At 32.1% G+C, this 15,762-nt stretch overlaps 3 protein-coding genes across 3 annotated transcripts in view; 2 read left to right on the top strand and 1 right to left on the bottom strand.

Annotated features, from left to right (window-relative positions):
• Positions 1 to 162: 162 nt before the first annotated feature.
• LOC126742141 (2-aminoethanethiol dioxygenase) lies at positions 163 to 2,904 on the bottom strand. Its single transcript, XM_050448706.1, has one exon. The coding sequence runs from the start codon at positions 2,745 to 2,747 to the stop codon at positions 1,986 to 1,988; it is 762 nt and encodes a 253-aa protein (XP_050304663.1). The 5' UTR covers positions 2,748 to 2,904; the 3' UTR covers positions 163 to 1,985.
• A 4,227-nt stretch (positions 2,905 to 7,131) lies between these two features.
• LOC126742559 (peroxiredoxin-6) lies at positions 7,132 to 15,007 on the top strand. Its single transcript, XM_050449279.1, has 4 exons — positions 7,132 to 7,421; positions 13,905 to 14,279; positions 14,339 to 14,411; positions 14,482 to 15,007. The coding sequence occupies exons 1-4, from the start codon at positions 7,333 to 7,335 to the stop codon at positions 14,638 to 14,640; spliced, it is 696 nt and encodes a 231-aa protein (XP_050305236.1). The 5' UTR covers positions 7,132 to 7,332; the 3' UTR covers positions 14,641 to 15,007.
• Positions 15,008 to 15,194: 187 nt separating this feature from the next.
• Positions 15,195 to 15,762, top strand: part of LOC126742558 (ABC transporter G family member 20) — a 126,039-nt gene continuing 125,471 nt past the window's right edge. The window contains exon 1 of the mRNA XM_050449276.1: positions 15,195 to 15,467. Within this exon, the coding sequence (XP_050305233.1) occupies positions 15,451 to 15,467 (17 nt within the window). The 5' untranslated portion in view covers positions 15,195 to 15,450. The remainder of the gene's footprint in view (positions 15,468 to 15,762) is intronic.

Here is a 15,762-nt window from a genome sequence, read left to right as displayed (position 1 = left end):
GATTAAAACTTCTTCTGTTTCAAACTTTTCTTTAATAAATTTTATTATATTTTTTAAATAAATTGTTTCATTCCAAATTCACACCCAACCTAATCATTTTATAGATATGGCTTATCAGATATGTGTCTAAAAGCATAAAATTCTTAAGTAAATAATAATTAATGAAGCTTTTGATAACATTTATTTTTATTGATCAAATATACACAATATGCTATAACAAATAACTTAGGAATAAATTAATGTTTCAAAGTCTTATTTTTTGCATTGCTGCATTATGTACAAAAATACAAGAAATGTACATAGGACTATACAACATCACTTCTAGGGTACATTTAGTACAGCAGTGTCTCATTTAAAGCCAAAGAAAAATCTCGAAGGTAAATCTAAAGTAACCAGAAATGTTCTAAGATCCAGTGTCCCAGAACATGGGTTTGGGAGTTTTGTGAACTGTAATTAAAAACAAAAATAAATTGAATTATACATGATTACTTTAGAACCCCCTCCAATATAAAATATCACCTAGAACTCAAAAAGCAACACATACAATTATTTTAAGTTTACTCTGTGAGCAACAATCACAACTCGTAAAACTTCTTAAAGACTAAAGGGAACATTTTGTATTAGTACAGTATTAAGTACAAATTTGATTATGGGGAGATTCAATCCCTGAAAAGGATTAGTAAAGTTTTTTAAAAATGAGCTCTTTTGCCAGTTTGAGGCTATGGCAACAAAAGATTTACATTAAATTATGGAAAATTTCATAAAAATTTGATTACCAAAGGAATCATTATTAGAAATAAAATAATAAATTGGAATAATTTATTTGAAAGGAGGAACAATATTTCAAAAACAAAAAAATATCCTGAAAAGGCCTAATTGATTAATTATTAACATATTCCAAAAAATTTTTAAAAAAAAGGTGGTGTATGCCAGAATTTTAGTGCTGATGATATTCAAAAATATTCAGAAGGAGAAAATAAAACTTTAAGAACACAACCTTTTCTTTGATTTTTTTTTAATTAGCCATACTGTTTTAAGGAATTAGAAAACTGTTGAATTTGTCTCTATAATGCAATAAATTGCAGTACAGTAAACTGACATGTTGACCCTGATAATGTGAATCATTATTTTTTAACCCATATTAAACTTCTAAATCTAAAAATATTTCAAATTTTATAAGGGACGCAGTATCCAGTAAGCTTTTCCATTTATAAAAACATTAATTCAAAAAAATATTCAAGGTACAAAATTTGCTAAAAAGGCAGATATCAAGAAAATTAGGAAGAAAAATGTTTATATCAGTAAGCAGATATTTAAAATTTTGGAATTATCATTCATCATCAGGAGTATTACTATTCAACATCAGGAGTATTACTATCAGTGGGTCAGGGATAACCTGAACTTACCCACATTAGAGATTTTCAGCCATTTACACAAATGGCTCGAAGTGCTAATGGTCTGTCAGGATAGATAAACTTTTTTGACTCTAGGATTACATCTTTTAAGGGACAGTTAAAGAATATTATTTCATAGGGCTTTAATTAATTAACTCATCTACACCTATCATTGATTTATAGATAGTTTTGTATCTGAATATATATGTTTGTATGGGTATGCTACATAACACTTTTGTAAATGGATTCCGTAAATAAATAAATAAATAAAAGGGTATCTGCATAATTTTAAGTCAAATACTAATACTGACTTATTAGGAACTAACCCTGGCATATTTCGAAAGCAATATAAATAAAAATAACTTGACTCTACAAATATAATTAATAGAAAATGCTGTTCAGGATCTTTTTTGTTGGATGCTTTTCACAAATTTAGAGCCAAATAATTCTCCGTTGAAATTAGATTCAATGGTATAATAAAGTAAATTTGGGCATGTTTAATTTAACTAAAAAACTTACTATCCTTTTTTCTCCCTTTTGAGACTTAATACACATCTGTTCTAGGTACAAAATAATCCAACTAGTACAAAATTAGTTTAAAGAGGCATCATCTTCATCATACAAATCAGGTCCAGTGTAGGGGTGAGAATCAGTCCAATACCAACTTGGTGATCTGATTTCTTGGAGTTTAAAAATATCGGGTGCAACCTGACTTAATTTGGTGTAATAGGAACACTTTCTTGACTCATATCCAGGTACTGGGTAATCATAAGGAGGTGCCAGAATATCTAGAAAGGCTGCTGGTCCCTCTAAGCTCTCAATTTCATGGATATTCTTGTGATCAGGCTCTAGTGTACAAGGTGGACTGCTTGTGTTGGCTATCGTGATTTCATTGAGTTGAGCAGTGACTATGCCATAGTTACGACTCTTTGGTCTTATTTGAATAGGTGAGTGGTTGTTTTGTAGGCTCTTTTCATCATACTCTCTGGTTTTTTCAGTATTTAAAGAATAACTAATTATCTTAACCTGGCCAGCAATGACTTTTATAAGGCCGTGCATTTGTGGATGATTGTGTAGTGGTAATTTTCCATGTGGTTTTAATATAAATATACCCATAGTTAAAAAGGCATCCTCATAAATCTCTATGCAACTTACTGGTGCTTTTCCCGGTCGTTCCCATAGCTGCGGATTCATAAATTGTGATGGAAGGTTGACATGTTCAGCAGTGGTTTTGTCCAGGAGAGACAACAGAGCTTGTAAATTGGCTGGAAAAGCCTCCGGGATGTGCTTTTTAGTTGAAAAAGTTATCAAGGCTTGTTTAAAAACATTCAAAATATGGTTTTTAACTGACATTCTAACCCGTACCTTTTTGTTAAATGTAAATTGATTAAACTCATCAATTATCACTGAGATAAAATGTTTTCGTTTCGTTTCGACTAGATACTTGAAAATATAAGATAATATTGATACTTGCGTATTTTGATAATAGTAAAAAAACAAACATGAACCGCATGTCAAATGTCTCAAATCTTCTTTGCTTTTCAAATGTGGGTCAAGAAATGTAGCAACCAGCATTAGTTTTTGTAGCCAGCAGCATTAATCCTGGTATACATGATCGTATTGGTGGAAACCACTCAGTCGCCATCCATTGGATATAAATAAACGCGTTTCAACATCTTTACCTTCTTACACTATTATATTCTTTTAAAAAAATTTCCAATATGAATTGATTATTAAAATGAAGCAAGTATGTGGACTGGAAGCTGATTATAATTGCCAAAAAATTAATGAACTGGATACAGGATTTAACAACTTAAAATTAAACTAACTACTAACTGATCAGCAGTTTGAATTTAGACCACGCAAATCTGCGAAACCGAACCTTTTTACTCAGGTGGACTTTTTGTTGTATGCCTTGGAGAAGGGATATCAAGTGGATACAATATGCACAGATTTCTCCAAGGCATTCCACAAGGTACGTCACAAGATTTTGTTGCATAAACCTAAAATGATTGGTATTGATGAACCATTATTATCCTGATCGTAGTCGCTATTTATTTGATCGTAGACCGATTGTTAAAATTAGTAATTTTCTTTCTAAAACTATTCAGGTTCCATCTGAAGTGCCTCAAGGCCACTTGGGCCATCTTGGGCCACTTTTTTAAAATATTTTTATTAATGATATAGATGAATGCTTCACTAGCTGCCTATTTTTGTTGTTTGCTGATCTGAAATTGAGTTGTATAATCGAGTCCCCTGATGATTGTGACAAATTACAATATGATCCAAATAATTTGGTAGTTTGGAGTGAAGGAAATGGTATGGAATTTAATCCAGCTAAATGTAAAATAATGACCTTTTGTCGTTCTAGAAATACGATTAATTTCGACTACAAGATCGGTCGCTATACCCTTGAAAGAGCTCTTCTTTTTAAGGATTTGGGTGTCGCTTTCGATACAAGTTTACAATTTTCTCATCACTTAGATAGTGCTATCAATAAAGCTTTCTGCATGTTTAGTTTTGTTATTTTGGTGTTTGTATTGCCCCTTTGAAAACACTCTACTGGTCCGTCCAATCGTCAGGTGACTCATTGTGAGATTGAAGTATCCTGGAGGATTAGTATGCCGAGCAATATTGATATAAAGATATTGCATGAATATTAAAAATTTTATTTTTAAAAATCTTAGGTGTGAGATTAGATGCCGCATATAGAAATAAAAGCGTAAGAAGATGCTCGTGTGCCCGAAACAAAACAGCAATCCACTGTAAGAGTCTCATCAGTCAAGACAAGCCAAGTAAAACAGAAGTGATTCGTGCACATAACAAAACTCTTAGATAGAATAAATGGCTGTCTAATTTGGTACCCCATATTTAACTTTAGTGGAAAATCAAAAGTACGAGTATTTCTAGTTTAAGAACGAAGATTATTAGATATTGTAATTATACTTTTAAAGTTAAAAAAAAATATATAGAATTAAATGTGAATTCCCTTTCTTATATTATCCTAGCCTCTTAGCTGGACGTAATGTTCTAATACTGCAAATATTAATTCTAGATATTTTCTTCTTCCTCAATTACAATGGACTCGCGCCGTATTTCGACGGCCGCCCCAATCTTGTTGTTTTATTATTTTATTATGGACCTACAGTTTAACGTGGGTTCCGAACCACGAGTGTCTTATTTTTGTAAGACAAACACAAACAACCATGCCCATGCCAGGATTCGAACCTGAGACCACACGATCGCATCGTGAACATATTTTGCCCACGGTGCTACTGGAGTCGGCTCTACATATTTTATGTAAATGAAACTAATTAATAGAAATTTTGTATGCAAGCAAGGGGATGTACAGGATGACTAACTGAAAACAATTTAGGAAGGTTTGCGGCTTTGTATGTCAAATTGTAGAACGACAATCGGCTTCGTATAATGGTATTTTCAGAGAGACAGATTAACACATTAATTTTGTTTAAAGTAACTTCAACCCAAGTGATGGCTGCTTACAATTAAGTAAGTTGTAATTCATAGTAAGTAAATTGCTTATTCTTAAGCTATTATGTACGTCGATCTTTATGAAGCTTTAGAAGAGCACGTTTATCTAATCTAAATTTCAGACCGATGTCCCGCGAACCTCTACCTTCCTCTTTCAGTGATTCTATCTTCTCTACCTTTACTGATTGTTATAATAGATCTCGGTCATTCTCACAGTATAGAGTCTTTATTGATTAGGGCTTAGATAAGATTTAGATTTTAATTGATTAAGGTTTCATTGGTGAACACAATAATAACCGCGGGCTTCGACAAGCTAAATCGATCTAGCTAAATCGGTATTAAATACACAGAATGATTCCTAAGTTTATTCTTTTTTTTTAACGCAAAAACGTAGAGGCCAATTCAGGTTACCAAATCACGAGAGAAATGACACGACGATAAGCAAACTTGTGAAAGATCGTCAAAACTTTAAGGGCGATATGACATGTGGCAGGGACCTGCTGAAACCACATATCGTCAAGATCAATAGCTTCCAAATGAGGCACAAGAAGCTGTGTTATTAATAGCATGATAATGATCGCCATTCACCGTTACTGCATTATCTTCTTCGTTTTCATTGAAAAAGGGTCTAATTTCTTTTTTTTCCTCCAAACCATAATGCACACCGTTATGGATGCATAGCTTCCTGATGAATCAGTCGTATATTTTCTAAGCCCCAAATGCGACAGTTTTGCCTATTAATAAAGCCATCGCGGTAAAACCGACCTCATCACTAAAAATGACTTTGTTTGCAAAATCAGCAGGTTGCTCAAGGACCCAATTGGCGAATTCTTTTCGCTGTCTACGTCTGCTTGCAGAAGTTGTTGAGTCAGTGAGATTTTGTAGGCATGCAGCTATAAATCTTTAGTGAGAATTAGCTCGAATTTTGCTCTACTATACCGTGCGCTTAAAATTAGTGGGAAATGTGCAGTTCTTTCGGAAACTATAGTAGGCAGATTGAAAAAGTGTTAAATTGAGACTTTTTTTTGTCTCCATATTAAACAGATGGAAGGCTGATATTACTTTTTCTATTTGCGTACTATAATTTCTGAAAGACCCATACATTTCCTACTAGGTACATAGGTTTGGGTTTCAAACATTAAACAAAAATTATTCAAAATTCACGTTTTACTATATTATCAAAAGAGATAACTTAATTTAATTAGGAACTTTGTTGTAAGAAGAACAAAGTTTGTAAATTAGAATTTATACACGGTGTTGCAAAAGGATATAGTAAATGTATAAAGGTCATTAAAAATTTAATAAAATCACCAAGGAATTATTCCTTACTCAATTGTTTATCACTGACATTTTATAGTTTCGAGGGTTAAGAATTTGAACCCAAGTATTAAACATATTGAATCTATAATTAAAACTAGAAAATCTGTGTCTTTTGGTGTCTACAGATTTAACATATCTTCTTCTTATCAGAACCCATTTCTCATCTTTGTTGCTTACAATTTTGCACTACCCATTTTTACAAAAAAAAAGTTTATTTCAATAACTACTTATGCAAATGTTATGTCGCTACTGTTTATATTCGATACAATTATTATTAATTAGTTTTTACTGTTTATGCCTCAGTTCTTATAGAATATTTACAATCTAATTAACTGATTTTTTAGACATTTTCCGTTTAACCACACTGATTTATATAACATATCAGACGCTTGACAGTCCGTGTAGTCTCGAGGCGCTAGTTTCGCTTTCTTACCGCCATCTATATGTCGAGGAGTAGAAGCTTTTTCGGTGTTCTTTTAATCGCCCAAGCTTTCAAGGCTCTGTAATAATTTTTGACAATGGACCGGATGACCGGATGCGTTGTTCTACCGTGTAATGTTCCATGGTTACTAACTCCCATCTGTCAACTTTCGATCTGACACGTCATAATCGTGTCAAACTATTACTGTCAAACATCGCGCGTAATTCAAATTTAGCGTTCTTATTGAAACACCATTTATTTAATTTTGAGGTATACTTGAAAACACAGAAACTCAAACTCTTTCGCTCACTTTGCTCTTTCCTCAGAACATCATATCATATCATCCACAAGCTGACCTATGAAAAATAATATTCGTTATAAATTTCCCTCCGTTGACTAAATATTAAAATAAACTTAGCACGTCTTTGGGAATACGCAGTCCGTGGTCTTATGAATTGGGCTTAAGACATGTCCCTTTTGTTTTTATTCTTTCTATTCTTTTGTAAAACCGCGCCAACCTTAGCATTGTTTTTTTTTACTGTTTATCTTTCATTGCAAACATAACCTCACATCACATTTAGTTTAATTCGAAATCGGCGTATCGGCTCCAACATTGAAAATATTTTACTATTTTAGTGGGATCCCTCTATTTCTATTACTCAGTTATCGATTAGGCGATCGAAAATTACGAATAATAAAAATAAAATGTCGTTAAAACTTGGAGAACCGTTTCCGGATTTTTCCGTGAAAACAACGTTCGGAGATATGCAATTGCATGAGTACTTTGGGGACAGGTATGTATTAGTAAATAGATTAGCTCCAGAATAATTAATTATTGACAGCAAAACGGTATTAAATTCTATCAACCCAGGATTGGGAAATTAAAATGTATCTAGGTATTTCTAATTTTCCCATTATGTATGTCTTCTGGGTAGCTATAATTTTAAATTTTATTAAAAAAACAGGTTGAGGTAGGTAACAGACAAGTACCTCTGACGGACCAGTATTTACCTCATAGTTTTAAATACTCTTAACAGTAAACGACAAGTAAAATTAGACTAGAATTAAACAGGTGTTATAAGTATAATTTTGTTGCTTATGTATTTATTTATTTATGCATAGTAGAGGATCCCAAGTAAAATTGACCTTCACTGACATGTCACCAGAAATGAATGAAAATGAAGTTTCTGAACTTCTAAACATAATTTGATAAGGCGACCTTTAAAAAATGATCATACCTAGTTATAATTAATTAAAATTATAAAAAATAATATTTTTTTAAAATTTGAATTAGTAATAAGTTTATATATAAGTTCCTATTACATAGCAGCTGCATTCAAACAGGTAAGTTGATATTAGTAATTGCACTCTTCTGTCAACCAATGAAGACCAGTTTTAAAATGAAAAGATTGTAAGTCTATAAAGTTCAAAAATTGGAGGAAGCAAAATTATTAGACAGAGATTGTGCATACTATTCCCTGTTATAAAAAAAGACCGATTACTACAGCTATGTGCACAGGCACCATAAACTGTGAGAGGGTGAGCAGATTTAATGCTATATATATATGTTATAGTAAAGATAAGTTTGAATGAATGAGCAATGTTTTGGAGCGGATGATATGATTTTTTTATTAATTTTAATAAAAAAAAAGTTTTTTGTAAAAATTAATTTATTATTCTTTGGAAATACCTTAAATGGTCTTAGCTTTCCTTTGTTATGAAAAGCTGTGCTGCAATTGAATCCAGTGTATACATGGAAAGACCATGGCAGACCTAGACGCAGATCAGATCCCAATAAAAAATACCAAATCCCAATCCAAACAAAGAAAAAATATATGAAAAACCATTCTCATACCTCTGGTTAAAAAGGTTCATAATAATTTTCCTTCATTTTTATTACACAATTTTGTCAAATAAATACTTATATTCTTCCAATTCAAATTCAAAAAGTAGCTTTATTGTCCCAAACAGAGTTATTGACAAAGCCTTAATATTAAATTTAAGTCAGTAAGACTTAGGACTGATAGATCAGAAAGCAAATAGAGTTACAATTTTTTTTTTTTCAAATCACACATACATATTTGGTAATCAGGACAAAACATCATTAAAAAACTTGTCTAATGTATAATATGTCTTAGTAACTAGCAATCTTTTTAAATGCTTTTTAAATATAATATAATAGTTAGGTTTTCTTATTCACATAAGAAAACTTCATAAATTTTGTTCTAAGTTTTTTTACCCATGTAAATAAAACATTTTCTCACTTGCTCTGAAAGTGGAATGGGCAATTGAAGGGTGTATGTAAGATGAGTTCCAAATGAACTGCCTCCTACAATTTCCTGCTGGTGCTTTTTGAACATGATAGTTATTGTTTCAAGCATATATAAGCTAGAAAGGGTCAAGAGTCTATTTTGCACAAAAAGATGCCGACAAGATACATGATGCCTCACTCCACAAAAAACTCTAATTTTTTTTTTTGCAGAACAACTACTGTATTAAAGAGTAATAGTGGGCACATGATCCCCAGAAATAAATCCCATAGCGAAGATGTCACTCCACAAGGGCATGATAGCCTAGTCAAGTTCTAGAAATTATTCTAAGGGCATATTAACCTGATGACCCTACTGCACACTTTAATTATGTGTTCCTGGAAGTTGACTCTGCAATCAATTGTCAATCCCAGAAACCTGCAACACTGTAGAGTTGAAATTGGCTCCTCATTATTTGCATTTCTCCATTCCCCAATCATAAGCAAATCAGCATCCAGAAACATTTTCAGTTGGTCAACATGTTTTCCATGCCAAATGATGGTGGTCTCATCTGCAAACATAGTAACCCTACCCTTTATGGGTAGCAAAGGAAGGTCATTAACATAAAGAAGAAACAAATGGCCCCAGTACAAAACCTTGGGGAATTCCTGTAGTAGTCTGTAGTTCTTCAGAGCAATGACCACCAAAATTAGCCCTTTGGACAAGATCCAATAAAGAGGAGCTGAACCAACCTAAAGAATGTTAATGTCAAAAAAATTTTGTTCTCTTTCAGATTTTTTTCTAAATAGTCATTCTTCCAATGGTTAGCCAAAACAGTTTATGTCGCCTGTGCACTGCTGTAGTACTATGTTGTTTCTACAGAGGAAAATAGTATATATGAGCTCTATCTGTCTAACAATTTTTGCTCTCTTTGAGTTTTCAATTTTAAAGTTTTACAACTACCATTTATGAATAATTTTCTCAAGAAACCTCATACTACGTGATTTGTAATTAAATTATGTACATTTTAAAGCTGGTCTTGATTGGTTGATAAAAGTGTGCAATTGCTAATATCAACTTACCTGTTTGAATGTAGCTGCCAATTAATAGGAACCAGAAAAAGGTAAGCTCTCAGGTGTTGCAAGTTCTATACATATTATTAACTTTTACTCTATGTATATTATTAACTTTTTACTGGAGTTTGTTTTTTTTAGTAGGCACATCAGCAAAATTTTAATCAATTATTTTTATGGCCATTTAAAAAAAAATTGCATTTATTTCCAACAGGTTTGTTACCCAATTACAGGAAAGAATAAAAAAAAAGAAACAATAAAAATATGTTGAAGTTTGTACTTCAGCACATGCAAAGTAGGAAAGAAAAAGAAAATAACAATGCCTAACATTCTATATACTTAAAGAGACTGTCTATATACATACTAGAAAGACTCTGCATCACCTATCCACTTTATACTTTCTATAATGGAGCTTAAACTGTCCACAAAAACATCGCACCGATGTAAACGATTATTAATATAATTCTGACACATAATATTAGTCCTAGTGGGATTTACATAAAATAATCTAAAATGCCTAGAGTCTATTCTTGGTACACGAAAATTTAATCTAGCCAAAAGGGTGGGACAGTTAATCTTGTTATGAATAAGGTTATATAAGAATTTATCTTCTTTTTGGTAAGGGCATAATATTAAATTTATTTAAGTATAATTGATTATCCGAACCTCTTGCCGGAAAGACACCTTCCTTTCTAAACCAGAGATACTTCATAAACTTGCGCTGAATGCTCTCAATATCACATATCAGGTATAAATTGGGTACCAAATTAGAGATCCATATTTTAATTTTGAGCGTATGTCAGAGAAGAAAAGTAGTTTTAAAGTATTAATATTTTCAAAATGCCGACAGTTTCGATAAATAAAACCCAACAATTTGGAGGAGTCAGAAACTATTTTTGCAACATGCTTGGCGAAACTTAATTTTGCATCATAAGTAATTTCCAGATCGATCGCCTCATCCACTTTGGTTAACAGAACATTATTACCTGAATGAATTTGCAATCGTCTTCAGTATCTATTTTTGTGAACAATTTTATATAATCCGCAAACAGTAAACTCTGACAAGACAGTAATTTGGCAAGATCATTTATAAAATTATAAATAATAAAAAGAGAAGCGGGCCCAAATTAGATCCTTGCACACTTCATATACAGGAGACTTAAAGCCTTCATATTCCACAAATTGTTTACGACCTCGTAAATAAGATTTTATTAAAGCAACTAAATCCTTAGAAAGACCAAGAAATGTTAGCTTATGAAGAAGTACAAAGTGGTCAATTTGGTCAAAAGCTTTGCAGAAATCAAGGTAAAAAAAAATCATCAACCTGACATCTATTATCCAAATGCTGACACAAATAATCATTTAGGCAAGCCAGGTTTACTGTACAGGGGCGATTTTTGACGAAACGAAATTGATTAGGTGCTGTTTTTAAATTGACATGGGCATATATTCTATTATAAAGAACTATTTCAAAAAGTTTGGAGAAATTACATAAGATCGATATAGCTCTGTAATTTTGAATGTCATTCTTCAGTCCCTTTTTGAATATCGGGGATATTCTTGCAAAAGAGTTGCCTTATCGAATTACGTTCAGAAACTTATTTCATTCGTTGACACATCAGTGAAGGATGCTCCTAATTCGGATCTAAAACTAATAGTTATATTAGATTAGACATAATCAAACAATTACAATTATTTTGTCAAACAAGTATTACATAAAAAAAATAAAATCAAAATTGTAAATGCTGGAACTACTCACTGGATAATAAAATGATGTATTACACTAGAGGGTAGCTATTTAAAATACCAAACTTTGATGCCAATAAAATATCCATCATTTCCACATATTTTAGCCTACCTATTCATTTGTACATCAACCAATTTAATCTTTATTAATGAATTATATAGGCACTGAATGAGGGTTTCCATTTGGCATCTTAAATTGAGGTTAGCATCCCCTGTATATCTAAATAAATGTGTTTTTTTTAAGAGCTATTAAGAGATCCTTGATTTAAAGTGAAACCACTGACACATTTATTTCTTGGTCTTTACTACTCTTATTTTTGATTGATTTTCATTAATGATCTTTGCTAAATATTTCTTGATAATTTACATAGATTGCAGATCACAGCTATTCAGATCTTCAACAGCTGGTTGAACAGAAATTGAGGTCTGATTAAAATCTTCCCCTTCTGAACTTAATCAAAACCAGTTTGTGTCATTTAAAGGTCGCCTGGAGTATCCTTTTGTCCAAAATGAGTTTAAGTTTTTAGTTTTAGTGTTATTATCTATAGTGACTTAAAATATAAATCACGTATTATGTTACTCTTCAGCAAAATTGCATCGGCTTGGCTTGCTGTTAGAATTACAGCTATTGAACTAGGTAACTGATAAGCGAAATCTGTTTATTTTGCTTTAATCAAGTCAAGACTAAGTATTATTTCCTATAAGGGTATTTCCCTCTGGGGATCCTGTAGCCAGTATCTCATGGACGCTATTTTTGTTTTACAAAATGTGCTGTAAGTTATATTTGTGGGGCAAAATTTCGCGACCATTACTTCTATAGTACGTATTTTAAAAATATCTATTGGGAGGTCATTGGCTTAGTGACATAATGGAGGAATGTCCACTGGAATACTGTTACCCTCATGATGTGCACTTCAATAAAAAAAATTAAAATCCATCTTTTAATTATATTAAATGTAATGGGTGGAATTAAAAAAAATCGCATGGAAATATATCTTTCGTAGGTTTATATTAATTCAAACCTGTGAGCGTCATTTAAATAATTTTATAATTTTTAATACGTTAAATAAATTCAAAATAGTCCAAAATAATCAAAATAAATCATAAAAATAGAATAAACACCTTGTAAAACAACTGGGCGCTTGGTCGACTCCAACGTAGAGATGGTGACGTGTAGACCTGAAATAATAAAAGTAACCTGAGCACATTTATTCCCGTAAAATTAATTAAATAAAAAGAACTTAAGCAAAACTCATTAATATGAATAATATAAATTAATATGTTTTAAACTTGCTCAGTGATTTTACTTTTACGATAACCATTTAATTCATGTTCACCAACATTTAACCACTTTACTTTAAAATACCAAAATTCATTATTCACCAATTTATTACTTTTATCCGATTAAATGTCCCAGTAACGACAACGTACTGACATTGAATGATATACAATCGTTCAATATGCCAAAACGTGAGCACTACATTACTCACAAACCATAGCCAAAATGCTACCAAAAACATTATCATAAAACATGAGATTGAGACAGCAATCTCCGATCTAGACCACTTGACGATAACACACTTTGTACTGAGGGGTGCAATGGACACCAAAACGCGAGGGTCCTCTCCATATACAAAGCCTTGTTAAATACAACGAGCTGTGCAATGGTCCCAGACCAGCTCAGTATCTTAATAAGAAACAATAAATCATCGTCACAACAACACAAGCAAGACAAGCAACAATCGGTCATTAAAATATTTCATTAATCACATTTTTTACTTAAAAAGGTAAAATATCGGTGTAATTAATAAGATAGAAATAAGTATACTCTATGATAACACTCACCCTTTCTTGTAGTAAAACACTACACCAAACCAACACAGCTTATTTCACGTCGCAACACCCTTTATTGCTTTTATTAAATAACTTCACTCTTTAGTGACCAAAACTCAAATGAATTTTATAAACGAAATATTTATCTCAGCCTCTTATATTGAAACCCATAAAAATAATTCCCGAGGGGAAACGCTAAGTGTAAACCATATTTGGTTACTTACGGTACCACTGAGCTTGCTTTAGTTTTGTAAATATCCTGGACCATAAATCAGTCAGACCCATAAATTTCATCTTAGTGACTAAGAAAAATATTTCAATTCTTTAGAAAATAAACAGGGTCTTACAGGTTTTAATTTATTTTATTAATTTTTAGCTGGGGAATCTTATTTTCACATCCAGGTGACTTTACCCCTGTATGCACCACAGAACTAGCCCGCGTGGTCCAGTTGAAAGACGAATTCGCGTCTCGTAACTGCAAAGTAATCGGTTTGTCTTGTGACTCTATCGAATCTCACTTGGAATGGACGAAAGACATCAAGGTTTACGCAGAAGTATTTGGTGAAGATTTTCCCTTTCCGATTATAGCAGACAAAGATTGGGAACTCGTCGTAGAGCTGGGTATGCTGGATCCAGATGAGAAAAATGATACTGGATTACCTCTTCCTGCCCGAGCAGTGTTTATAATAGATCCTAAGAAAAGAATGAGGTTGTCTATCTTGTATCCTGCCACCACTGGACGAAATTTTGAGTACGAAATTAACTTAGGATGATTCTTTTTTGATATTAAATATATTAATATATTTTCAGTGAAATTCTTCGTGTACTGGATTCACTTCAGCTTTGTGATAAGTACCAGGTCGCAACTCCTGTAGATTGGAAAGTAAGTTTTTCTTTGATAAGGTTTAAATACCCCAGTTATTTTTCTTTTTTTTAACTTCTTTTAATTACAGAAAGGAGATGACGTTATGGTGCAACCGTCTCTCTCTGAAGAACAAAGGAAGAAATTGTTCCCATCTATAACGATGCAGTCTTTGCCTTCGGGTAAAAATTACATTCGAAAGACTGCAATGCCTGATATAAGTAAATCTCGCGGAGATTGCCAGAAATAATGTTTTAAACTATCTTGATCTGTTAGTTTTTTAAAATTTAAGTTATAATTATGTTAAGTTTCCGTTCATTTTAGAATATTTTCTGGTGAAAAAGAATCTTTTGCAAATTATCTATACTTACACACACATGTATTGCTTTTAAAATACAGGAATACTGGACACCAATTTCGCATATCCATCCAAAAAACAAAACCAAGTTATACAACATACAAAATATGTAACACCGCTAAAACGAAACCAAAAGTTGATATCCCTCCCTGTTAAAGAACAAGAACTTTCTTCTTGCATTAAGAGTTCCAATTTTAAGATTTAATCATTAAGCGCGATATGAATATTTATTAAAAATAAATTTAATTATGTCTTTTCACCATTTTATTCTTCTGCATTTACGCTGCAAAACGGATTCTGAATACGACGAAAAGTATTGTTTTATTGAGAGGAAGCTGCAGTTGCAATCTCTTAATTTAAAATCCGGGTACTCTTAAAGCACGAAATAGCAAGCATCAAGAACACAAACTGCAGCCAATCGCAACGTAGAAAGGAAACCGCGGGGTTTTGCTTTCTACGTGCGTTTTGTTAAGTTTTTGTTCGATTATTTTTGATTTAAAAAATCATGTTTTTTTGGAAAAAAATCAAGGAGTTTCGAGAACTTTACCTGTGAACCGAGTGTAGAAATCTTAAGGAACTAAATTTAACTACAAGTGACCCTGTAAGAACTTTTTAAAGATCCGGGTAAAGACTTTTTGTCTTTTAAAATATGAGTTCTGATCTGTGAATTGCTTTAGAATTGGAGACCGATATTTTGGAGACATGCCGCGTTTATCAAGGTAAGAAAAAGTTATTGTAAAAATTAAAGTATATTAAACGTTTAGTTGTAATACGTTACATTATATTAATATTGTTAAATAAATTTAACAATTGACGGTTGGCCAAATTTTCGTTCATAATAAAATAAAAAAATGCAATGTTACGAAAACAGTAACGAAATAAATTTTTAGGAGGACTTTATTATAAACGTTTATTGAACAACGAGAATGAAATAATTAACCATAGGGGTGACCGTGCAATATACAAAATATATATTTTAGCACAACTTTTTGAATTTGTGGCATCAAATATAGA

Source organism: Anthonomus grandis, chromosome 11 (genome assembly GCF_022605725.1).
Source record: "Anthonomus grandis grandis chromosome 11, icAntGran1.3, whole genome shotgun sequence".
Lineage (NCBI taxonomy): Eukaryota > Metazoa > Arthropoda > Insecta > Coleoptera > Curculionidae > Anthonomus > Anthonomus grandis.
Note: the sequence above shows the minus strand (reverse complement) of the source record. Positions and strands in the feature narration are given on the sequence as shown.

Excerpts from the sequence above, each read along its gene's own strand:
- LOC126742141 (XM_050448706.1), bottom strand. The coding sequence starts at position 2,747 with ATGTCAGTTAAAAACCATATTTTGAATGTTTTTAAACAAGCCTTGATA.
- LOC126742559 (XM_050449279.1), top strand. The coding sequence starts at position 7,333 with ATGTCGTTAAAACTTGGAGAACCGTTTCCGGATTTTTCCGTGAAAACA. Across the intron at positions 14,280-14,338 it reads ACCACTGGACGAAATTTTGA|TGAAATTCTTCGTGTACTGG; the intron begins GTACGAAATTAA and ends ATATATTTTCAG. Across the intron at positions 14,412-14,481 it reads CAACTCCTGTAGATTGGAAA|AAAGGAGATGACGTTATGGT; the intron begins GTAAGTTTTTCT and ends TTTTAATTACAG.